At 41.2% G+C, this 26,381-nt stretch overlaps 1 protein-coding gene across 2 annotated transcripts; it reads right to left on the reverse strand.

The window, feature by feature from the left end:
• Window positions 1-6,384: 6,384 nt before the first annotated feature.
• Window positions 6,385-9,591, reverse strand: sp7 (Sp7 transcription factor). 2 transcript variants are annotated; one of them, XM_076110361.1, is made up of 2 exons: window positions 9,333-9,591; window positions 6,385-7,713 (listed from the first exon to the last, which is right to left on the reverse strand). In XM_076110361.1, the coding sequence occupies exons 1-2, from the start codon at window positions 9,366-9,368 to the stop codon at window positions 6,385-6,387; spliced, it is 1,365 nt and encodes a 454-aa protein (XP_075966476.1). In that variant the 5' UTR covers window positions 9,369-9,591. The 2 variants fall into 2 exon arrangements, with proteins under 2 accessions (XP_075966476.1, XP_075966477.1); XM_076110362.1 differs by having other exon boundaries at window positions 9,348-9,368.
• Window positions 9,592-26,381: the final 16,790 nt, after the last annotated feature.

Raw genomic sequence — 26,381 nt, forward strand, 5'->3', positions numbered from 1 at the left:
AATTGAACTCTCAAAACTACAATAAAAAAGCCACGATTTAACTGTGACCAGAATGTACCCCTACTCATTATTCATACTTCTTGTTCGCCGGGTCTTCATTTGTCAGTTGAGGGTCCGTATTTATTGACCTATAACGTGATAATTTAGTGTTTTTTTGTATTGAGCTTGTGGTTGAATCACTGACTGAATGAGATCAGAAATGAATACCATCTTAGCAGCTACAGTACATCTGAAATGTATGCACACATTGACATACACAAACACACTTTCCTTTTCCCTGTCTTGACCTGGCGCATTAGTATGTGTGGTTCTTTGGTTGCCAAAATCATCAGTAGATATCTCGAAGCATGGAGCTGTATGAATGCTCTTTTTCCGTCCTTCCACAATATGATGTGTTTCCTTTTTTGTGTGTGTTTTGATCCTTCTCTTGCAGCCAAGCTGTGCTGTGGTGAGGCGCGGGTTCGAGTGGCGCTCCTGTGTTATTTTTGGCAGCAGCAGCGGTTGGTGGCTGTTGAGGAGAGAGGAGACAGGAGGGGGATAGCATGAAGCCCGAAAACCGAGGCTGTTTCAGGGATTTTTGTCTGAAGGAATTGCTTTGTAATGATCAGAAAGTCATTATGGATGTGTGCATGCGCGCACCCATGTATGAATACACGCACACAGAAAAAGACTGGCATGCACATTTGTTCATTTAGCACTTCACAAACACCTCAGGCCTACGTGTTCTCATTTACAGGCCACACACTCATTGCTAAATTGCTTGACATGTGAAATGCTTAGTTTTTTATAGAATCAACGCCATTCTACCGGCACATTTAGATGTTTGGGCCTATTTATTTGTCCCAGTTACCCTGTTCCTGTCACATGGGAACTATTTGTTGTTTGTCAACCACTTTGGCAACGCTCTCTCTCCTCTGTGGGAGTCAGTCCGAGACACGCCGACGGCTCAGGCAACATGCAGTGTCAGACATTCACGCTCCTCCCTATACGCTTCTGAAAAACACCATTCGAAAAAGATTTTCTCCAACTCTGCTGTTGGCCACAGATCAAGAGAACATTATTGCTTGGCTTTTATTTATTTATATATTGTGGTGGTAATGTGTGTGAATGTATGCGTGCGTGCGTGTGTGTGTGTGTGTGTGTGTGTGTGTGCGGGTGAGTGATGTGTAATTGCGTATGTATGTGTGTTAACCCGCAAAGATATTTCAATTTCTTCAGAATATTAAATAAACATGCAGCAGCAGCAGCAGCTTCAGTGGAGCGCTGCCTGCCAGTGGGTTTTGGGTTGGATGGGTGGCGGTGCTGGTGGTGAAGGGGGAGAAGGGGTTTGTGGCCGTGGCTCTGGGGGGGTGAGGCAGCTCATGGTCAGGGCCCCCGCCGGACACACTGGCGCCTCGCGCTGGAGGACTTCTGAACCACCACACTCCTCCACCAAAACCCTGCCAACCCAGGCTCCCTGCTCCCGCTTCCAACCCAAATCACTCAGTTCTCTTTCTGCATTTTGACTCCATCTCCATCTCTCTCTCTCTCTCTCTCTCTGTCTGCCTGTCTTACTGTCTCTCTCTCTTCTCCCTCCTTCCTCCCTGACTCTTTTTCCTTCTTCAGTTTCCTCATTCAGTTGATCCAAATCCAGATTAATTTGCTACGTATGTGGCCGCTGTATTGTAAGTGGCAGGTCTAACTGATTGTGTTTTCTCTACCTTTTCTCCTGAGCGTTTTGTGTTTTCACAAATCCCCCCCCCCATCTACATTGTCTCTTTTAAATCCCTTCACTTAAAATGTTCCAAGGAAGTATTCAGTGGCTTGAAAAACGCCAACAGGAATGGTTTGGGCTGCGTGTCAGTCAGAATACCATCATACCATCAAGATAGTTAGCATTTCCAAAAGGAAAGAACAGTTTATGGGTGCTTTAGATATTTGTAAGGGTATAGGCCATAATTGGCCATCAAATATCTTCCCAACCATCTCCAAGAGATATAAGGCTATTGTTCTTGTCAATGAAAAAAGAAACACCTTACATTGTGGTCAAAATGAAAGGGAACCCCACCAGCTTTACTGAATGTGCAAACTGTATGAAAAAATAAGTTATTTGTCAGGATTAGTTAATGTACGTTAATCTACATGCACATAATGAGAAATACTTGTGATCACTGATAAAGAGCCTAAGCATGCACTTTATTCATGGCCAAATGTAGTTATTAAAAAAAAAATCATAACTGCACCTACTGCTGCGTAGTTGAATTATGGATGTCAAACATTTTGAGTCGAGTGGATATGTCTTTACGTGTCACAAGTGCAATTTTCTTAACTTAATTTTCCCCTGGAAGCAATTTATCATCCGGAGGCCATTAAATGGGAAGCATATTATCTTTTTAAAGGGGCACAGAGTCACCCACAACCCTCCCACAGTTGCTATAAACAAAATGGCCTCGTTTAGTGCCGCATTTGGAGCACTGGGCAGTGAGGGAGGACTCCCTTTAAACTTTAAAGGCGGTGCTGGGCTACAAAGCGCTGTGACATTGTAGAGTGGGAAATAGGAAAAGCACTCCAAGTTTGATGATGCAAGCCACACAGACTGCTGTATGTTCCGTCAAAAGTGAGAGGGTGGTCTAACCTCCATCGCCAATGTAATAATGGAAGCAGTGCTGCAAGATACAAGATTGTTGTATCAGCTGGGCCACAATATTTACTGAGTTTACTGCATATATGAAGAAAAGCATTTAATCAGCGAGGCACATGTGTTGTGCTTTTCTGCAACATCGTGCTGTTTCCTAACACATGTAAAGATGGCAAATTAGACATAAAGTACATGTGCATGTTAGCCTGACCTTTTTACCTCTTGCCCTCTCTTATCTGTCATGTTTTCCTCTTTAGCTCAGTTTTATTTAGCCTGACCTCTCCTTCTCTTCAGGTCACGTTATGGTTCACTCAGGTCAGTTTACCTTTCCACTTTGCAAAAAAAAGCCTTATCTTGTTTTTACTTATGGCCTGACTGCTGAGCCTCTGGGCGTGCTGACATTCTCTTCCCTTTTCTTCCCCCGCTCGGCCACAGAGTCCCAGTCACACCTGCAGACACCTGTGCTTTTGTCCTGCCTCATGCCTCCCACAAACCCCCCCCCCCCCCCCCCCCCCGCCCTGCACTCCCCGTGCCTGTGGCCATTTCAGAGCACAGTCCCATTGTTTTACTTGACTATTCAGTTAGGACCAGATAATAACAGGAAAGGGAGATTCATTAGCATTTTCTTCAACACATCATGATGAGTTGTTCTCTCATTTAAAACAGCTGGAACCTCAGAGAGTTAAAAACTGGAGTAATTCATTAGGCACAAGTTTATGTAGCTCGTCAAGTCTTATGGCTAAACCAAACATCGCTTGAGTGAATGTTTAAAATTGCTTCTTCATGTTAGTTAGGTCGGAAATGGGCTTTGTGATGGCTTTAACGTGTGTGTCTGGGATCCTCTGGAATAACCTTTTTAGTCCTAACAAGTCTGTGTAATGCAGCATTTTTTTGTAAAAAGAGTACAAGGGCACGAGTGGGCAAACCATATGGAACAGATTGTCCAGCTTCTTCTTCTGCCGCTATGTGTCACTGCATGTATATTTTTCTTTTTATGGCCTTATTTGAAGCAACACTTAATGTTTCCTGGCTTTCTAAATAAAAGAAGTAAAAATACAGTTAAGGCTACAGAATGCCACCACCACCACTGCTAAGGGAGTGTATTTTAAAAAGGCAGAAAATACTAGTAGCAGCAGAGGTTTTAAAAGCCACTGACCATCTTCTTAAACCCCCCCCCCCCTCAGTCGCTGGCCTGACACACCCTGCCCATACCCCATTCCCCCTGTTTGCCTTTTATGTTGTGGACTCGACCGTGCGCCCACTTCAAACCACCATAAACATGTCGGTCCATGATGACAGAGTCGGCCCCGGGACGTTTTATATAAATTGACCTCAACTACAGCTCATTAGAAGCCCTAAATTGGAACCATGCAGCCTGGGAAGTGTAAATGTTACATCAGGAGAGTCAATAGCTTCAGGGGGGTTCCAGCTGTACAGGTCCTCACTTCTGTGATGTAATTCTTTACTTTTATATTTAAAAATAAGTTATCTTGTTGTTTTTTTTCTTCTTGTCTTTTTAGAACTGGTAAAATCATGTCGTTTAGTAGGATGTCTGGGAGAAGGATTTTAACATATTGCTGAAATTGTTTTACCTGCTTATCTATTTCAACCATCACCTGTCAACCTCTTTGGTCTGGTGCTAGCACATGCATGTGTTGTACGCTTCATTTAGTCTTTTCCTGAGACTACCGCTCTTTTAATGCAGAATGGGTAGTCCACCCAGCTCAAGTATTTTTATTAGCCTGTGATATAACCTCAGTGACCTGACTGGACATCAAGACACACGCACTTGTTGTGACTTTAACTTGTTATCTCCAGTGACAGCACGGCCTCAAGTTGAAGATTTTTGACGGACTAAAGTATTCTTGATGGTCAGCTCAGCTTCTCCTCTGCATTCGTTTCTCCACATCACGTCTGTCGCCCTGCATCCTGCCTTAATTGGCATCCTTTGTTTAACCGCCTCCCTCAATAAACAATACAACCACAACTCCCCTGTCCTAATCCCCTCTTCTCCTCTCTCCTGACTCTGCTGGAGCATCGCTCTCAGTAATTACCCCTCTCAAGCTTGAGAGTGGAGTAATTGTCCTGAGTGTAACTACAGTGGCTCTCTGAAAGGGGGTCATTGTGTGGAGTTAAGACTTTACTAGAGTGGACGGCTTTGTTTGTGCTGCAAAAGATAATGAAAGTATTTGGTTGGCCATGGTGAGTTGGAAATATAGTAAGATATGAAAAGAACGACAGTGAGTGAGGAGAGGAAGAGGCGTGGAGGAGTGAGCTTCATTCTCAGAGAGCGACTGCTTCTTGTTTTATGCATTTTAAAACACCTCTATAAATACGAATAACACCAGTGGAGAACATGCTTTTGAAATGTCTTTACTTTTGAAAGCACCAACATGATTGTCATAATTTCACACCACATGATTTCACACCACAACTTTTACAACGTGATTACCTTTATGAGGTGTAATGCTTTATCACTATGTACAGTATCTTATACACTCATTTCACAACAAAAGTCAGCAAACAGTGGTAGTTCGATTCTATGAGCAAAATTATAAACAACAATTTATGCTCTTATGTTTCTTTGTACTGATGCAACATAGTGATCTTTTCATTGTGGAAAGTTACATAAAATATAGAAAATACATAAAAAAGTAGAAAAATAACACACCTTACAATATCTATATATTGTTGTAAATATATAGTATGTACAAACAAGGGGAAACCCTTATTAATCATTACTTCGCCAGGTGTGGAAGATTTCACAATTAAGAGATTATATAGAAATAGTTTACACGCACATCTAAATTCAAGATCTATAAATAAATCTTTAAAAACATAGTCCCAAAGTCCACGTTATAACTAATAAATAAGAAAAAAAGTGTTAATTTAATGCATTTTATTTTCTTATTGGCCAACTTTAACCATCTTGCGTTTATTCAGGCATTATATTTCCTGCAGGGTGCAAGATAATCTCCCATGTGTATAATTTAAGACATAAATTAGATTATTTATGTAAATATGAAATTAAATTAGACATCGTAAGAAGCAAACAGCAAACAAAAGTGAAATGCAAAACCCTTTACATCAAAATGTATTTGGCAACAAGAAGCAGTAAGTAAGATTGTCCTTTGAAGATTGTCCTTTGCATAAGTATCAAAGTACAGCTGTAAATCAGATTGTTCTCGAGGCATGCAATGCTCCATCAACGCCATCATCCTAACCATAAGTCTCCTTCTAAACCTACTTTCCTTTTGTGGCTTCAGAGCTCTTTTCCTTCTGCTTTCGCAGATTACATTTCCCCAGTGGTTTGCCTCATTTTAAAGGCAGAAAATGTGTGCATGACTGTGTTTATTTGTATGTGTGTGTGTGTGTATGTATATATGCATTATATATACTGGTACATTTGCACATATTATATCTGTGCTTTTGTATTTGCACATACGCGTGTTATATCTGTGTCCATGTACACCATGGCTTGGTTTTTCATAGTTATGTGTGTATTTGTGTCTGCCTGCATACATTTGTGCATTGGTTCGTGTTTGCTGGCTTGCCCATATTTGTGTGTGGTCCAGAGAAAATGAAATGATTGCTACCTGCAACATGCTCAGTCATTTATCATATCAACTCTTTTGAAACATGATCTGATATCCTTTGTATGTCTTGAAACAAAAAACTGTCTTTTTTTATTGAAAAGGTGAATTTTTCCAACATAAAAAACCAACCCATCATGTCTCAAATGGTACTAGATGGAAGACTTAATGAAGTCAGATCTCCAACAGTCCACTGCTGTTCTCCACTCCATTAGGTGTGCCAGTCTTCTCATCTCCGTTGGTGATTTGGTCAGTGACAGTATTGGTGGGCACTGCGCTGGCGTTGAGCTCTGTGGTCTCCTCACTCCGAGGATCTGTCTCTCCCTCCACAGCTACAGCTTTACCCTGCATTGCAGAATCTGCATGGGTCTTCTGGTGCTTGGAGAGGTGGTCGCTGCGTGTGAAACGCTTGTTGCACAGTAGACAGGTGAACTTCTTCTCCCGCGTGTGGGTGCGCACGTGCCTCTCCAGTTCGTCTGAGCGGGTGAAACGCTTCCCGCAGAACAGCCAGTTGCAAACAAAGGGTCGCTCGCCAGTGTGCCATCGCAGGTGGGCTTTGAGGTGGGAGGCCTTGCCGTAGACTTTCCCACAGCCTGGGATGTGGCAGCTGTGGACTGGCTTCTTCCTCAGGGATGCAGCCGAGGCCCCCAGCCTCTCCAGCTCCTGGCAGTTGGGGCAGTCACATGAGGACCTGGTGGGCGCACCCCCTCCGCTGTAGCCCCCTGATCCCCGAGCAGGCTTTAGGCCCATGGGACTCTCCATCGGCACAGGCTTGGGCTTGTACATGTCCTGGGGCAGCATGTGCTGAGATTGCTGGAGGAGGTGTGAGGAGGAACCCAGCCCCACAGAAGGGTAAGGAGCCGAGTTGAGTTGTGTAAAGTCGGTGCTGTAACTGGACAACTGTGGGCTAAGGGAGGCCTGTGGTGCCACAGGCTGCAGGGAGGCTTGGAGACCTCCGTCCGCCTGGGGCTGGGTTGAGGACAGCCAGTTGGAGTTGGGGTGGACATCCCACCAGGAGGATGTGGCATTAGCCGGAGTACCAGGGTGGATACCGGCTTTATACCAAGAGCCATAGGGGTGTGTCATATCCAGCGAGGTGTAGACACTGGTGAGGCAGTCAGCCGTAGCGTGGGCCTTGGACACTAAAAGAGACGGGTCCTGGGAGATGGAGGTTTGGAAGGAGTGGGAGAAAGGGTTATATTCTGTAGTGTAGCCTCCGGCTGAAGGAGGGGGGCTTCCAGTGGGGGTAAGCAGCCCGCCACCTCCTCCTCCTCCAGCTGTGGTGAAGGAGCCAGTGTAGGAGTCTGCCAGGCCACTGCCGTCTGCGGTCCGTCCGTTCTTAGATGCCTGAAGGTCAGAGGTCATGGTGTAGGACTTCTTTACTGGAATAGCGCTGCCAATTTTACCGGGTGTAGCCGAATCCCTGACGGGGCTTGTGCTGCCAAACTTGTTACAGGTAGCAGTTAACATAGCCAGAGGACTGGAGCCATAGCGTGCGTCTTCCTGGAGGGGAGGAGACAAGGGAGAAAATAAGGCCGTCTGTCTGCAGGAAATGGCTGCTTGCTGGTGCTGCTTCTGTCAGTGTCAACTCTAATAAAAAACGTATGTAAGACGGCCACTGCTGGATTTTCCTGCTCGCTCCATTTTCAAAGTGGTCAGAGCAATTTCAAGCAGTGAATGTTTATGCTTGTGTAGGTTCTGCTCTGCTCAGCAAAGGGAGGAATTCCCTTAGTCTTTTGTTTCACTTAAACCACAAGCTATTCTTAATTTTGCATTCATGTTTGCTTTAAACTTTGACCACCAGTCTTCACGGTCTCCAACATACATAAATATACATTGTTAATCACGTGTAGCCGCTGCACTGTTAACTGTAACACTGACTCATTCATAGCAGTTATTAAGAGCTATCTTTCTTATAGTAGTCACCATGGCATTGAAGATTTTCGACAAGCTCATGGTACAACGGTCTGACTATTGTGCTGTTTAATTTTCATACAGATCAAGTTGATTTTTAATTTATAACATTTCATGTACACATTCAGAATCTTAATTTTTCCTTTCCACTTTTCTCTACCAAAGGAATTTCCCTTCACATACTTTTTTTTTGTATTCCCCTTTTCCATCTGCAGGGAACTAAACACCATAGCACAACATGTCAGAGGCGCTGTGTCTGTCTTTGCTACCACACACTGTACACGTGGATATAGCTGATGACAAATCAATATTATAATCGTATTATATTTCTATAGAACTTTACAGTGTTCATTTTGTAAGGGTTAGTTTACTGATGGTATTGTTTAAGTTGCATGTTACCTGCTATGGTATAAACATAAGACTATTGTGATAATCCTATGTGGAATAAATATGTTGTACCGTTGTCGTTTTAAGTCCAGGCGTACATCTCTTTTTACTCCTAGCCTATAGCTTTAATCAAGTGTGAATAGAATATTATCATATCTTTAAGACGTAATCATGGTCTTTCTATACAGACTGACTCTCTTGATTCAGAGGTGATTAGTGGTCATCTCCTTCTCTTCCAAACAGCCCTGGGGTCAGCCCAGTTCTCAGGTTAATCATGTTTCATCACGGACTTTTAGGTTTTTTACTGCTCCTACAATCGCTGCTGTTCTCTTAACTTCTTGCTCCATCCACTGACATCTGCACTTTTCATGGCCACGTGAGATAACTATTAAATAGTAAATTATCTTTATACTTCTCTATTTGCTCATGGATATAGGAACCTTATGCCCACAGGAAACGTACATCCCAGGCTTATGCAAATATGAACAGAGTTAAAATGTGAGTTGTAAAGTTACATGATACTCAAACTCGGTCAGCAGCTCACCCTTAAATTGCTTTAAATCACACATTAAGACCTAAGCTCTTTCTTCATTAATGCACATTATGATTTTAATTATCTTGTTATGTCACATATTATTTATCAGTGATACATTATTATTAAAGATTATTCTTCAGACTTCAAATACCTTCAAACCAAACTAGGCTTTAGGTTTCCTCACTTCAACTTCATGACTTTAATATAAAGTCTATAGCTGGAATTTCAACATCATAAAAGTTGAGTTTGTATTAAAGGAAAAAAAAAGGAAAAAAGATATACTTACAATTACATTCCCTACCTCCAGAATAGATGCGGCCATCCCTGAGAAACAAAATCCTAAGGAAGATGAGGGGAGCGGAAGAAGTGCAGCTCTGAGTCCCAGGACAGTTTGGAAGAAGTTGGGCACTCACGCGGGGAAGTGTTTTGAGGCACGGGAAGCCCGCCCCCTAATTACAGGCTCTGGGCTCTTTGAAGACCGCTAAGAGGCAATACAAACCCAGAGATAGAGGAAACTGGAAGGAGATTGGTGGATAGAAAGAGGACATCCCACCTCCCCAAACAGAGAGTGTCGAATCATTTTTCAAGATAAATGCATGAATGGGTTACTCATCAATCACCATGTGGACATTATTTCAGTTTCACTGGCATTATTTTTTCCACTGGGATTAGTCCAGTGGAGTCTGAGGGGAAAGACTCCAGTTTAACATCATCTCACAGAGAATTATCTTGCCGGATGATAGATTTAGACAAGCTGTAAATTGTGTTCATGCTGTTAGACACATTACTGAAGGAGCACTGTAAATAAGAAGTGAAAAACGACTGCATCTCTTTCCTGTTGTCCTCCTGAGAGAGGTAGAATAACAAAAGAACAAGTAGCCTCGGGCTGTGCCACATAAATAAAAATAATTAAGCTGACCGAGTCTGTGGTTTCCATCCGAGATTTTATTATTCTGGCTTCAACCCTCTCTCTGTTTCCAATATTCTTAAAGGCAGTTAACTGCCTTTATAGACACTAACTGTAATGGTTAAAGAGACTGAACTACAGAGACAAGCAAAGCAGGAAAGGATCAAGTCATTAAATAAAATAAAGAAGAGATTATCACATCAAATAAAATGAAAAAAGAATATGGTGAAATTAAGAGGGGGGAAAGATTGTTTCCTCAAGTAAGACGTTTGATGAAAAGATGAAGAAAAGAGGAAAAGTTGGAAAATGTAAAAAATAAAAGATCTAGATAGCTACAAGAGGTACAGTTTTAAATGTGTCCAAATATTTTCATTTATTTTCGAGTCTTGTTTAGAAATCTTTCAGAGGGAAAATATGTATGCCCTTATTTTGGTAATTTACAGATTTTAAATTTATTTCGTCCCCAAACTCCGTGTAAGCTAATGGCAGTGGTGTCGCTGCCTGAAACTAAATGTAAACTATTTAAAAACTACAATAAGAATCATAACTCCATACTGATTCATTATAAATCTTTAGGTTTATCAAATACTCCAGAGAATTATTTATCTTTCACATTTTTTTTAGATACAAAATAATTACACAAAGTATTTTTTATTGTTCAACACATTTTGTTGTTGCATAAATTTACATATATCAAATATTCATATACAGTCGAAACAAGCAAACATATGTAAAATGCAGTCATTAACCGCATTCATTTTAAACAACTTTATTAACATTTTTGTCACAATGAACACACAAAGGAGAAAAAACACAATTCTTTGACAGAAAAGTATTATTTAAAAAAGAAAATAAATCTGTACTGAAAAAAATATGCTCTTAAAGTTAAAAAGTTCTCTTATCTACCTTATTTAATATGCCATTATTAAACCGTGTGATGTTTATAAACTGAAGATATAATAGATTTCAATAGATAAAATATATTTTGTCTTTCAGTTTTTAGAATTTCATTTATTGTTTGAAACAGTCAACAACTCAAATCTCGGTCTCGGGTGAGACAGATTCTCAGCGCCTTTTTGTGGGCGTCTCGTTTTCTGAAGGAGAGCACAGAAGATTAAAATTGTTGTCAAAAATAAACATATAATTTCTGTCCTTATTTTCTCCTCAATTATAGGGCATGGTCAGAGCTGGGCTTGTCGTTCTGGAGAGTCTGGCCCTCACATGAACACAGCAGCTATATTTGGCAGTCTGCTCTCCAACTGACCTTCATCCCTTTATTTCTTATTCCAGAAGTGGTGTGAGTAGAAGAACAAAGGCTGCTACATGCAGCAGTATACAATGTCACACACCCTTACAGGATTGTGTTTGCATTCATATAAACCTCACCTCAAACTGAAGGCAAAGTGTCACAGAAGGCCAAATATTACAACACCTGCTATCTATTTCATCTCTCTGTCCGTCTGTCTGTCTATCTATCTGTCCGTCTCCTACAGATACATGTGCTATACGTGGCAGTCTTTTCACACTTTTTTAGGCATTTCCCTGCCCTCTCATTTCACACATGGTGTGTTACTGGTGTAAATCTTTAAGTGAAGTGTTCCTTTTCTTCTTAGCGTTCATTAATGCTTTATGTTTTACGCTTAAGTGAAATGAGAGGGGAGGAATAAAAGCTCCTATACTGCCGCAAAAGTGGTCCGCAATGGACCACTTTTCCTCATTTTTACAAGACTTGTAGTAATCTAAAACTTTAGCGTGTTCCCATTTACAGTTCTCTTCAAAAGAGAGCAAGTGAGATCTTTAATTAGAGAATGCGTTAAGCTCTTAACAGCCTCTTCAAAAAGCTTTCTCTGCTCTATTTACTATTTTCTGCTCTGCGTGGTTTCGATTATTTGGGTACGTACAGTAGGCACTGCAGGCTTGATGAACCTCGGGGCGTTGGGTGGGCACCATTATGTTCCCCGAGGCTGATTATATGTTTCGTATAGTTACTGTCCATATGACAGCTATCAGTTGTATTAGTAGCTCCAGGTTTTTATAGTGTTGTTGCTAGCTCATTAACCCGAACCAGTTTGAATGCAACAAGTGGCATGATTGTTAAATTATCAAAAATAACAAAAAAAATGTCAACTTCTTGTGATTTTCTAAGCTTTCTAATTAGTTAATTCTGGTCCATCTAGGCAATTGATGACATACATAACCCAAGTAAGCATGTTGCACCTTTTTCCTTCCATGTTGCCAGTTGCCCGCAGAGGATTCTGGGTAAAGACCCCAGTGTAAACATTTCAGATCTCTGAACTGTGTCTCAGTACTTGATGCTCAAATATACCAGAACTTTGTTTTTGATTGATCAGTGTTTTTAAAAGTTAGTGACGTGTCTTAATGGATAACATCGAACTTGTAGTGTTGTATTCAGCTTCTGAATAATCTTCAATGCCTGCACACTGACCAAAGATTCCTCTGATACATCTTCAGAAGCCTGGATTCAACAGCATAAACCTTTATCCTAAAACAAGAAACCCTCCTTTACCAAAGTTGTAGTCCTTATTGTGCGTGTATACTGACTTCCATAAACCAGACTGTCAACATTTTTCAAGAACAGACATAGTTTTCTAATTGCTGTATTTTATTGTTGTTGAAAATAAATTATAAAGTAATCCAAAGCCTTGGCATCAATTTCTTGTGTATTCGGTCACTGGCAGAATTTTTAGCCTTTTTTTGTTTTCAGAAAAGCTTTCACTTTGGTAAAGAGCAGGAAGCAATAAGACTGTCTCCATCATGTTCGCCAGTGGTCAACGTTTCCGTGCAAACCTTCTGGTCGAGCCGTTTCACGCTGGCAAAGATCTTTTCTTCTGGTTGCTCAGCTCTATAGAAAATGAAACCACTCCCAGTCGCAAGTTTTATTGAAGTGATGGCAGTGAGAGCGCAGTTTGTTTTCCCACAGAGGAGATAGACTACTACTCCTTGTCTCAACATAGTTTACCTTTTGCTCTTGGCACCACGGGAAATAGAAACTTGGTGGTGAGTTTAAATGGCATAAGTTGTTTGTCTTGCATGCCAAGGACCCTCAAGTGTGTGAATAAGAAGACAGAGGTGATGAAGCATTACACTCCTCTTAGGGCTGGGTATCGAACCTTATTTACCTTTTGAGTTACAAACTAAATGAGTCTGTAGAACCTGGTATTGATAACTGTCTGATACCAACCCTTGTGATAAATACTTGGTCTTGTGAAGTTGCTCTTTGTTCAGACATTTCCTGATAAAACTATAATTTTGCTAATTTTGAGACTGCATTAAATCAACGTATCATCATACAGTTGTCAAAGATAACTTGTTTGTTACGTAACTTAAGTAATGCCACTTTCCACACTTATTTTAACCCAAACCACGATCTTTTCCGAAATCTAACCAAGTTAAAAAAGTAGAATTTTAGTACTAGTGCCTAAACTCAGACATTACATATTAGAAACTTGACTTGAAATTTCAGATGGTTTTACTTAACAACATCTAGTTTGAACACGTTCCTCTTAATGAATCATGGTGTATTTTAGATATCTACTTATATGCATGGTGAAGACTATGACAACTCTGTTTTTGAGTTATAAAGTAAGTTAAATATCAGAGTACTAACTTGAGTAGGAAATTACAGTTGTCTTTCAAGCACTGCAGGCATGCAGTACTCCCAGCAGCTTCGTCATACTTTAGTACATGCCAGTTCATTCCGCAGGCACCTTTTCATGAAATAATAGTGAGAAGTTTGCCATGTTAGTTTGTCTTGGAGGTAACACAAAAGCACAGCTGCATGAACAAACTAGCATAGAGCAGTGTGACTCCCTAGATGGTAGGCTGTGTCTTTACATCGACATCACTGGTTTTTAAAGCATCCTTCTTTTGGGGGTGAATGGCCTTCTGTTTTCTACATCGGTATTAAATTGGCTCCTCGGTATCATTAGGCCATTACAGCAACCAAGTAAGTGTGTGGATCAATGGAATATCTCGCCATAATGCATTTCCCTTTTCATTCCCCTCTGGGCTGCAACCCTCAGAAAATTAACAATGTTAATAATACTGCGACGGAGGGGGAAAATTGAAATGATTAGATGTGTTTTACTTCGCCGCTGATGGAAATGTGGTGAAAGGGAATCAGGGTCAGGGATAGACTTGCCTTGCAGCATGACTCTGTGCTATTTTCCAGGCTGTGTGGTCAAAGATTCAGAGAGCTTGTCAACGGAAAATGAGAGAGCAAGAGAAGTGGGGGAGAGGAGAGAAAGAGGGAGACGTATAGACAGAAAGACTGGGAGGGGGGGTGACAGGATGGTGGGTTATACAACACGCCAGTTTAATATCGTGTTCATTTGCCCTGCTGTTGATGCTGCTGATTGTGTCACTTATGCCTTTTTGAGCCCGACATAAAAAAGCGACAACATGCTTTTAATAAAATGACCGGCTCGAGTGGCCTGTCTCTACTGTGGGGCATGTTGGTGGTTTTGAGTAATTCAACCACCAACGGGCTGCATTTCAACCAGTGGACAGAACATATTCAGTCACCAGACACGGTGCTAATCACATGTAGCAATGAGGAGAAAGTAATCCTTGATGCAAATAGAAGGGATGCTTAATGTTTCGTGCTGCTAGAACTTTCAATATTGTTTTGAAAGAGCAACATCATTTCCACCCCGAGCAAAATGCATTCCTGTCTCGCTGTGATGTCTCAGTGACCACATGTCAGAAATAATCCCACATGGCACTGGGGAGACATTCATTTTTTACTGTTCTCAGAATGACAGAGTTATCATCCCACTTTGGAATTACAAATGTTGCTGTACAGAGTATTACATGCAAGTATCAGCGCTCGAGACACAGAAGTCCATCGACTCCCAAACAAATCCCAGTCCACCGCCTACTTGCTGTATACAAGTCGACATCTGGCCTGTAATCTCTTCGTCTGTCGAGGAGACCTGTGGCCACCTAATGATCCCAACAGGCGTCATGCATGCAATTGCTTGGGATGGTGCAATGACAGTCTCTTTCAATATCTCTTTATACATACTTTGTGAAATGAGAGGGACTTTGAGGAGTATGACCTTTTTTACTGGACACTGCAGGTTATCTGGGGAGAAACATACATGCAGTGTTTCATGGTTGGACATTGATCCTTAACATCTTTACTGCATCTTAGAAAAACCCTTTTATACACTATCCACAACGGACTGGAATGTAATCACATCGGGCAATTCCTCATCGTCAATTTACGTCCACTACAAATGCTTGTTTTTGCCTCTGACAGGCTTGTTATTTTAAGTATCTGGCAACATTATGGAAAGGACCCGATAGATAAATAACATTTAAATTACCTTTAGCTTTCTGTTCGTCATTGTGTCATATGAGTGGTCCTGTGTGTGACATAAATGTTGTCATCTGCCCATGTCTGTGAGGATCCGCGTGGACCCTATGTGGACTATGTGCAGCCCAAACTTTGTGACCACATGGACCGTACACATATAGCATATAGCATGATCCAGTTTCATTCCACATTCCACTCCAGTTGGTGGCGTATGCACCTCTATCTGGTTTGCCAAGAAGAAGAAGAAGCTAATGAAATGGATATTTGTTTGTAAGACAGATTGTGTGACGAGATTCGCCGTTACCCACATTTACATAATTTGTTTTTAAAGGAATGCAAAGACAGCCAAATGGCGTTGAACTGCTGGCAAAAATGTTTACGTCCCGACCTAAAGTGTGAATATTTGAAACATCTATAGCAAATTTGCTTTCAGACGGTCACTTGACTTAAGACTTTATCTGAACGACTTGAGCGGTTCCTACAATTAAGATTAAAAATCATCACATGTTAACTCTTATTGATTTCTTTGAACACTGTTGTGTCGAAAGGTACAGAGCTGCAGCCCACCTCCTTCCCCTCTCCCCCCACTGGTTTATACATATTTAGTCAGTGCCCCCAGACCCTGACAGCAGCTGGTGCTGAGGTTTGGGTGGGAGCTCATTACTCCTTGGTGGAGCCCTGCCAAAAGGAGGGGAGGTTTTTTTTAAAGGGAGTAAATTGAGGTTTTCTTTTTTGGGTTACTTTATTTCGTACGGGCAAATCCGACTCCATCCATGCGTCGTGTGATCTGTTCCATGTGTCGTGTGTGTGCCACCAGCAGTCATCTCTGGTCTCCCCGCCCTAGGAATAACTTCCGTCTAACTTCCTAGATTTAATTAACTCCCCTCTTGGATGCGCTTATTTCACTGAAATAACCAGAGTTTTACTCAGTATTTTCAAATGTGAATTTTATTTTTCTATGTATTTACAGTTTTTTTTAATCTTAAAATCCTCAGACATTACAATTTCTTTAGTTTTATGTAGAAATCGTTGATGGTTTTCTACAATTATGTCATCCGACAATCTCATACAGTATATATCTTTAATATAACTTAAATAGAATAATAATCTATACTCTATAATATTTGCTCATTCACTGCACTGTATACTTTTGAGGTACTTGAACTTTACTTGAGTATTTTCATATTGGGCTACTTTGTACTCCTAATTTAATGATATTTCAGAGGCAAATATTGTATTTTTTACTCTACAAACATGTATCTGACAGCTACTAATTGCTTTTCAGATGAAGATTGTACATCGTTTTGACTTTTTAACCCTTACAAAAGAATTGGGCTCCCTTTGTCACTTTTCAGATATTTATAAGTTATTAGCAGCAAAGTAACATTTCCCCTCTTAAGTGGTCAGATTATTTCATTTGTTTGAAAATTATATATTTAAAAAAAAATGCAAATGTTTTTCTTTTATACTTAAATTATCTCATGACCCCTCCAATTTATCTTGTGACCCATTGCAGGTGCCTGACTCATAGATTAAACTACCTTACTGTACGTTGAGTGTAAAACAGCTTCACCTCGATCATCTCCAACATACATCATTATTAACAAGCAACTGTCATATATCATAATAGATCAGACACTTTGAGTACATTTTTGCTGATAATATGTATGTACTTTTATTTAAGTAGTATTTGAATGCAGGACTTTTACTTGTCATTGAGTATTTTTCAGATTATTGAATTGGCATTTGTACTTAAGTATATGATCTTCCACCACTGCTTATACTTTTACAGGCTTTACTTGAGGAATCTTACCAAGTTCAAATAATACTGTGAGGACATGTAACACAACTGCGACTTACAAGACAAAGACTCCATCTCTCCATCTCTTTCACTTCTAACAGGGGATCTAACAGGGGACGTCTTAGTGCCGTAGCGATGTGGTCTGGAGGACTGTTTATTTATGAGAGACATTTTGCACTGCAGAAGAGGGATAATATCTTCAAGAGGGTCAAAGGAGTGCGTTCGTCTCTATGTTCTAGACGAGTGACCAAGAGTATCGGATGTCCCCGTCTATTGAGTGATTGTGTGGAACAGAAGTGAAGTGTCCTTGATTTGTGTTTCCTCCTTTGGAGAGGAAACTGATGTGGGGACTTCCTGGTGATACTGATCAAGAAGAGAGAGGGGGATCAAAACAGGGTTAGAAACAGAGGGGTTGTGGATTAAAGCAGGGTTCACAACTGTCAAAAGTGGTGCTTGATAGACGCAAAAGGTTCAGAGTGAATGTGCAGCAGGCTGGAGCTGGAAAAAGGCTGTAAGAACTCATAACGGTGAGAGGAGTGGGCAGGGTGTACAATACAGAAATAGAAGGACATTACATGTAGGTAAAATAAGCAGGCCGTACCTAAAGGGGACTTTTATTACTTATAACCTAAAACCCCTAAAATCAAAACAAAAAGGCCAAGCCGCACCATATGTCTGCAAGAGGAAGCGCATGTCTTCTCTCCTTTAGACCACCCAACGCTTCACCCACACACACTCCTGAAAAACACAGTGAGACTGTGCAGGACTGAATCTACCAAACTTCCCATATTTCACAAGATCCTGGAACTAAGTTTAATTCTTTCAGTTCATCTATTCTTTCCTGCTTGGGAGAGCAAACCACACAACTGAAAACAGACGAATTAAAGGTACTGGCTTGTGCAACTCTACTTCTCTTGAATGAGAAGTGTCCTGAAGTTGGGACAAAGCTTTAATCAGGAAGCAAGATGGGAAATTCATTCAAAGAGATGAGCAATTCCTCCACCCTGACTGGGTCTACTGGAGTGCAAATGTAGAAATTCTCCCAAAGCCCACGGTGCTTTGACTGAAAATAAAGAAGAAACCTTCCTTCCCCCCCACTTGCCTGAAGCCACAGCATGTGGTCTACTCTGTTGCTGCTCTAAAAATGGCAGGCGGCCTCGGGAGAAGCCCAGAACAGCCTCCACCGTAATGGCCGTGTGGGTGTGGCCCCTCGTAGATGGCTTTTGAGGGGGCCCCTCCCGGACGCCCGCACCCCTTGCCAGCGCCCAAGGGCTCCAGGCTGCCTGACCAGAGACACCGCGATGCGGCCCACGCTGAACCCAGGCCGAGCGGGGCTAGGATGGGCTGGGTCAGGCCAGGGCCGGGACAAGCTCCACAGCTGCTTCATGGCAGGTTCCTGCACTCCTGCCCTCTGCTGGGGTCACTGAGAAATAAGACATCAGGAAAAAAATGTGGAAAAAAAGAGAATAGTCCATCAAGACTTGTATTTCTGATTGACTGAAGCTTTACGAAAACCTGACAAACACGGCTATATCTTGTGTGTCTGTACTTTTTATCTATTTTCATTTTATGAAATAACATGAGATGTCACAAAAAAAAGTTTTAGTTATTGTTGTTAAGCCTTGTTGATGCCATTTGATTGTACAATTGCAATGTGGTGAAATGTTACTAAATACATGTTTCATGTTGTGTACAGTAAGTATAATTTTGAGGTACTTTTACTTTACTTGAGTATTTCCATTTTATGCTCCACCTCAGATCAAAGGGAAATATTTTGCTTTTCTTTGTCTTGACAGCTACAGTCACCAGTTACTTTGAAGATTCAGACTTTACATACACAACATTTGATGTTTTATGTAATATCATGCATTGCTATTAAATTGACAGTAAATTAATTAGCTGCCGACAGGAAAAAACTCTTCACACATTGCATCAGTAATGATAATCCAATGTATAATAATAATAACACTTTATTATTAACACTGCTTTTTTCTGATCATACTTTGACTTGATTAAAACTTTGAAAGCAGGACTTTTGATTATTTGTACACTGTGGTGTCGCTACTTTTAGCAACAATATCTGAATACTTCTTCAACCAATGTAACATTTAAAGTAAAAACAAACACAGACAGTATGTGCAGTCAGTAGTAGGTGCCCAGCAAAGACTGACGCCAAAAAATGAGAGAATGAAATGAGCTGGTATACGCTAGGCGCTACCATTTCCACTGTTTTAATGTGGTGAAGAAAAGGCTTTAATCCTTAAAAGAATCTCTGGCAGGTCAAACAAACACAGAGCAATTCCATGTACGCATCCTGTAGAGGAGTAGCCTGTCATTGAAAGAAACAAACCCTGTCCATCTGAGCTCATTTTTCACATCTTAAAGCCCTGTAATACAAAGAAAAGTCAAATTCTGAATGAAGCTTCGTTTCAACACATCACAAGTTCCTCAGATGCTGCTAGTGTTGATTTTTAACGCCCTGGCCTGTACAGTCGATATGCACTAACCATGTGTAATAGATCATTGCAGGGGTTGAGTTGTGCATGTAAAACTGCACATCTGATGGTAATGCCGCCTGAACTGTGATAGTGAGTGATAGGGTGAAGCCAGCCAGTCACCTTCTGGTTTGAATCAGAGGGAAGGGGATCGGAGGGGGTTGCTCTTGGTAGGTTGGCTTTTATTGCTTCTCTCCTTTGGTTTTAAACAGATCTGCCTGTTTGTGGAAGTGTGGCTGGCGGTTGGCTCCTCAGCTGGCAAGGCAGCGGCGTTTAATTGCTCTTTGTTGTGGCGGGTTGGGGGAGAAGGAGGCCCTGTGGTCGCCGCTGCACAATGGTGCTCTGGCTTGCCAACACTCACGCACAAACACACACATTGAGACACACGTGGACGTACCTACACACTCACACAAGCGCGCCATGCATTCTTGAAAACGCACATTGATCGCACGCAAACCCAGATGCACATACATGTACCGGAACTAAGTATATTTTTGTTACAATTCACATTTTCTAATAGCCTTGTATTCTTTATTCTCCGGTCTTTTGCTTTTTCAAAAAAGTAGAAGTAGTTACCGCTCACAAGCCACCATATAATAGTGCACATAGGAAACAGCTTAATGGTGTAACAATGTTGGTTTATAATGAATTAACTCAGTGTTGGAGGAAATAAAAGAGGAATTACAGGGAGAATAAACAGAAGCAGCATGGTTTGTATATTTGGTCTGTACTGTGAATGGGCAAGCATATAATTATCACATTTACAGGGAAGAGCTGCTGAATAATGGGTCACAGTGGGTGCAGCAGTGTATCCTCCCTGATCGGCCCCTCCCAGTGTGTGTGTGTGTGTGTGTGTGTGTGAGAGAGAGAGAGAGAGAGAGAGAGAAAGACAAACCTGAGGACATTTGATCAACAGTCAGGGCTAAGATATCAAACCACACTATGAGCTAACTTTTGAACAGCTCTAAACCAAATCACATATTGATTCTGTGACCTTGTGGATCACACAACGTAGTTTAAACCAGTTTTTTAGCTTCTTCTCACCTCGACCGCCTCCAGCGATGCATTGGTCCCAGCCAAAAATGTCTTTGCCTTGTTTACTTTTCCGGCAGCCCCTGCACGTGTGTTTATCCAAATCTAAAGTATTCTCTTTTTTTCTGCTTCTCCGTCACGGTGGCTTTTTGTGCTCAGCTGTGGTGAGTTTTGTGTATTTTTGTGTAATGTACTCCTACAATTGGACGAATGATGTGCTCTTGTGCTCTGCCCGGCCTCTCTCCCCCCCCCTCTCCCCTCCCAGAGAGGTTCTTTTCCACTGATGCACTTACTGTAAAGTGTTCCCTCGGCCTCCATTGCTGACCACATCAACTTGGCCAATCACTGATGACTCATTATACACACATAAACAGAACAAAGCACAAACAGTCATCACAGAATTACTGCATACGTTTACACATGCAGCACGGCAGTGTTTTTAGCTACCGGCCTCTCTCTTTATTTCTGCCTCTATCTCTCTAACACACACACACATACAGCATGGATGCACGCAGCATGAACAGAACGCTACGCCACTGTAATTTTTGGAAATGAAAATGGAAACTGGCACCAATTAGGGAAACCAATAAAGTAACCTCAGTTCCATACGTCTGCCAAGTGGTAGAGGGGATTCAACTGGAGAGTATAGAGTTACATCCAGCCTTTAGGTTATCATCCAGATAACATCATCCAGTTGTATACATCCCTCTTCTCTGCCTTTACAGAAGCAGGACATCACATAAAACAGATTTGGTCCCTCACCACTCGGAATGAGCTTGTTCCATGTTGATTTATTATCTCAGTGTTTCTCAACAAGACAATATAATTTAGCCAGTTATAAAAAGCCTTTCATTAGGTAAGTCAATGTTTACATCCAGCTAACTAACAGTGGATCGGTGAGAGGGACATGTTTTGATTTAGTTAAACACTTACTAATTGTGACCCTCATGGCCGCTGCGATAAATTGGTTCCTGCAGAACGCTGTGTGTATGAGAGGAGAGGGAAGGAGGCAGATGGGGCAGTAAGTTTAATCCTGCCTCTGGAAGAGACACAGTAAGTGGGTAATGATTCTGTGGCCCTCTGGTGCTGATGTGGTGTTGAGAGAGCAAAGGAGAAAGGAAAAGAGAGAGAGACCTGAGCTTCAGGAGAACCACTAAATGCTGCCACATTCATCCACGGCAGTGACGCCATGCCACACGCCAGTTCCTCCATCAGCCACACACTCACGTACACATGCGTGTGCAGACACACACACACACACACACACACACACACACACACACACACACACACACACACACACACACACTATCTCTCTCTTTCTCCATCTATAAAGTATGCACACATACACACATCAGGTACAGTTGCCTAAAAACAGGGCTGAAAAACTAAATAAATTCACACGAGCAAATAAATAAAACATGAATACATAAATAAAATGTTAGCAAGCAAATATTAAAACTTTTACAAAACAGAAGTTTTACAAAATAATCTCTATTCGAGGTCGACTTACTGGATTTTTCAGCCGTATCACATGGTCTTCAGCACCAGAGACGATTCATTGTTCATAATTATCACGCCACTGTAATAATAGTGATTGGGGCAAATAAGGAAGGTGGTATTATCATAAAGCAACAAAGTCGTGTATGGAGATCAGTTTGTTTTCCTGCCTAAACTGAACAAAACCTTAACTATTGTGTTGTCACATCACTAAACAGATGTATTTTATAACTTTGACTTGTAACGTAAGGCACAGAAAAATAATGTTGTCCGGGAGATGGGGTCTTCAGGTCCGAAAACCCTTCTATGTGTCGTTCTAGAGCCGATCTAATGTGGAGGACTTGCTGAGATATTTGACTCTTTTTCCGTTTGACTGCAACGTTTCTGTAGTTTCTGCCACGTACAGTATGTGTACCGTGGTGTCATATTGGTTTTATTTACTTGCAGTACTATTTTTTCTAAATGCAACATTTGTTGTAACTGTTTTCTTAATTTTCATGTTGTTTTGTGCACCTCGTTTTCACCCAGAACAACTGTCTCGGCAACCACTCACACACATGTATTTCTGCGCATGAATACACACATAAAACACAACCAGAGGCAGACTCAAGAAAAGTTTTCCAATCACAGATTCGATCAAATAAAAGAGTTAAACTTGTATTGCATTTAACTCACAGGAAAAGACACAAAGCGATTTACATCCAGTCCACAGTAATGTTGTTCTGGGTGATGCAAATATATGCACAGTCACAAACTTGTTTTCGTTTTAAGAATGTTCCCTCACAATGACTCATGTATCCACTAAAATATTTTTGTATTATGAAAACAACTTCATTCCGGACAGTAGTTTGCTTTTTTAAAAGGAAAAGTCTTTAAACCAGTTCTCTGTGGCTCTTTGTGAGCACCCGTTTAGCCATATCCTGACGTTTGCTTCCCCTTGGGCTGTCACTCCCCCCCAGCTCCTCCTGTTCTATACCATCTACCGTTTCCTGTCTCTTTTCTCCTTTCCTGTCATCCATCCCTCCTTCAGTCTCTCTATCTTCCCCCTCTGTCTCCCTCTCCCAGTCTTTCTGGCCTCTCTGTCTCCCTCTCCCTCTCAGTTGGACTCATGTGGGACTGATTGAGCTTGAGGATCTAGCCCTCATCAAAGGCCGAGTGTGGTTGAATGCGAGCAAGCCACGGAGGCTCCAATCTCGCACTGGTTAATGAGCCCCCTCTCCCCCCTTCCTCCTCTTCTTCCTCACTCCCCCAGCCCGGCATCCCTCTAGCGGCAAACTCATACGACACATCCTCCCCCCTTCCTTCTCTTTTTTCTTTTTCTCCTCCTTCTTTCCTCCTTACCCCCACACTTCAGTATTCTCACATCTCTCTTTGTTGCTGCTTCCTCTCTCCACTCTTTCAGCTCATTCATTGCTAGCTTCCTCTATCATTCATCTGTATTTCAGCATTTCAGTCCCCAAATGTTCTCCGCCTTTCCTCTTCTCCCTCTCTCCCTCGTTCCCCAGTCCCTGCGCTCTCCATCAGCCACAGTCCCTCTTCAGGCTCCGCTCCAAACCAAGGCTGGCGTCTGTCTCGCTGTGTCCGACCCCCCCCCCCCCATCCTCCTCCCTCTCTAACCACCACCACCATCACCGCACTGATGATACATACTCTCTCTCACTCTCTCGCTGCAGACCTGCCTTTAATCATTGCACGCACTCCAGCCGCACACTTGTGGAAGTGTGCAGTGTGCACGCGCATAGGCAACAGCTTTACACAGGTGGGCAACTTGCAAGCTGCTACATTTATGCACACATGCTTGTCAACACACTTTGGCATAATTTTGCTGAAGCACACATGAATAATTTATAATTTCCGCCTTTGGTTCTGTTTTACTGTAAAGCAAGAAAAATGCCACAATAATTTACATGAATGCAGTAAGTCAGTGGTACAAAGGAACCGCTTTTGATTCTATTCCAGATGGTAACTGGGTTCCTGGTCATTAAAATTCAAAAATGACTTTACCAAATTTTACAGGAAAGCAGTGAAAGGATGCTACAAACTGGTAAAATATTATATTATTATACATTCTAACTGCTGGAGAAGGAATACATTTATTAGTGAACAATAAGAGATACAGTAGTTTGAACATGAAGAGATTAAGCATCAAATATAAAATTTAACAGGATTTGGGGATGTGAAATATTATATTTCAGTAGAACAATGTAGCTCAGCAAGCTCTTTAATTACTGTTGTGCTGCATGAATATTTAACTATATAACATTATCACTGTAGGCGAGTAGTTACTTAAAGCTTGTTAACAAGTCAACAGTTTTCAGGTTCAAATAAAATCACGTCTTTTCACTAACAGTAATAATGTGTGTCCTCTGTTTGTGTATGTATCCCAAATTTCTATGCAAGACTTTGAAACATAATCCGTCCAGTATTAGAAGAGCTGCCACAACTGGTCATAATATGGAATAAAACTTTAAGATAATTACTTAAAGAATACAACAATACACACAAATGTGAAATGTTTAAAATGTATCTCCGAATTGCTCTCACAATGAAATCTATAATATTTATTTGCATCAGTAAATCTTAAACATCTGTCCCTGTCTGTTTACTTCCCCGCGGCAATGTACTCCTCTCACTCCCCGGACCTGCCATCCTCGAACCCTCCACCAGATGCCCTCGGACTCGGGCCTGCTCACCTGACATTCCCTCCCATCTACACACCTGTTGCCATTTCCCTCATCAGCTCTGTCTGGCCTTTTCTGCTCACCCCCTCACCTGCATCTCATTCCCTCGTCAACCACTCTCACCTCCCTCTTTTTCAGATAGTAATAGTTACATTGCTGTTTCCTTCTGCCTATTTCGACTCTAGATGCCTATAAGTTCCTAAATATACCACTGAATTAATCCTGCTGCCTCAGATGTTTTCAATTGGGTTCAATCCTTGTTTAAGTACTCCCTGCATCGTAACTTTGTTAAAAAAGATATTTTGTTTTTTGACATAAAGATTTTAGATTTAATATTAATATACATTTACTGCTATAACTTAAACTAGCAACAGGTTTGCTTAAGAGCAGCACTTCTTATTGTAAAATATACACTACACAAATGTACAATAATAAGATGTTCTTTCTAAGTTAGCATCATAGTGGAGAGCAGGATCGGCCTTTTTAGCCCTGTTAGAAAGCAATATGCTTATGTCATTCACCGTGCTCATACTCTCCCAAATAATCCTTCACTTTCGACCTCACAATGTAGACCTTCTGGCTATCCATCACATTTCATTCACAGTTTGGTAATCTACAGATTGTAAGTAAACTTTTGGCTCTTTTGTTATTTTCTTTTACCATACTGTTTTTAGTTATGCCACATAGAGAAGCATGTTGTTGGAAAGCTTATTTTCTGGCCATCAGTTGACGCTTCTGTTAGCACACAAGTCTAAAGCGTGTCTGCTCTCCCTGGGGGTTAGAAACAGTTTTGTTTATAGTTCCTACCTTGTTACAAATCAACAAAAGCAGACAAAAACAAGACAAAGGATTTTCCTAAATGAATAAGACCCACTGTAAAGTCACTTAGTGAATGTTTACTCAAGTAGCAGCCAGTCAGAAATCATTTTTTGCCAAATTCCATATCGCAGTAATTCATGAAAATATAATGATTTTACAAATCTGAACAATTGGGTGTTCAAATGTAATCTGTCAAAGCTAAAAAATATCTGAAGAGTCAAAAATGACAATGTTTGGGTGCTATATAGTTTAACTCCATGAGATAACATAAACATAAACGACTGATAGGGTGAGCTTCTTCGGACCATCCAATTCTGACAGAGCAAACTATCTTAAAATATTGATATGACATCTATTCAAGTATGACTGAGAGACTGTCAGTATCATTTGACAACTAGTTGCTATCTTTCTTGTCCAATGCATGTGTACCATACTTTGTGCCGGTAATGATGAGTTATGATCTAACTAAGTCAAAATGCAATTTTCACGCTTAGATGCGGTTGGATTATTGTTATTTGACACACCATTTAAACGGTTTGTTTTTTGGGACAATTCCAGTCAATCTTTGGCAGAGGACACAGACATGGTACCGACATCCGCAAGCAGAGCACATCTGACAAACTTTTTGTTGTAATTTGACCGATTAATTAGATGCTCTATGAATCTCTATTTTATGTGATAGATATCTAAAATAATATTTTTCATATGGAAAGGCACATTAAATACATGTGCAGTTGTTACATATACAACCTCGGACTC

The sequence above is a fragment of the Anarhichas minor genome, unplaced genomic scaffold (assembly GCF_050575085.1).
Source record: "Anarhichas minor isolate MPS153535 unplaced genomic scaffold, ASM5057508v1 ptg000043l, whole genome shotgun sequence".
Taxonomy (NCBI): Eukaryota; Metazoa; Chordata; class Actinopteri; order Perciformes; family Anarhichadidae; genus Anarhichas; species Anarhichas minor.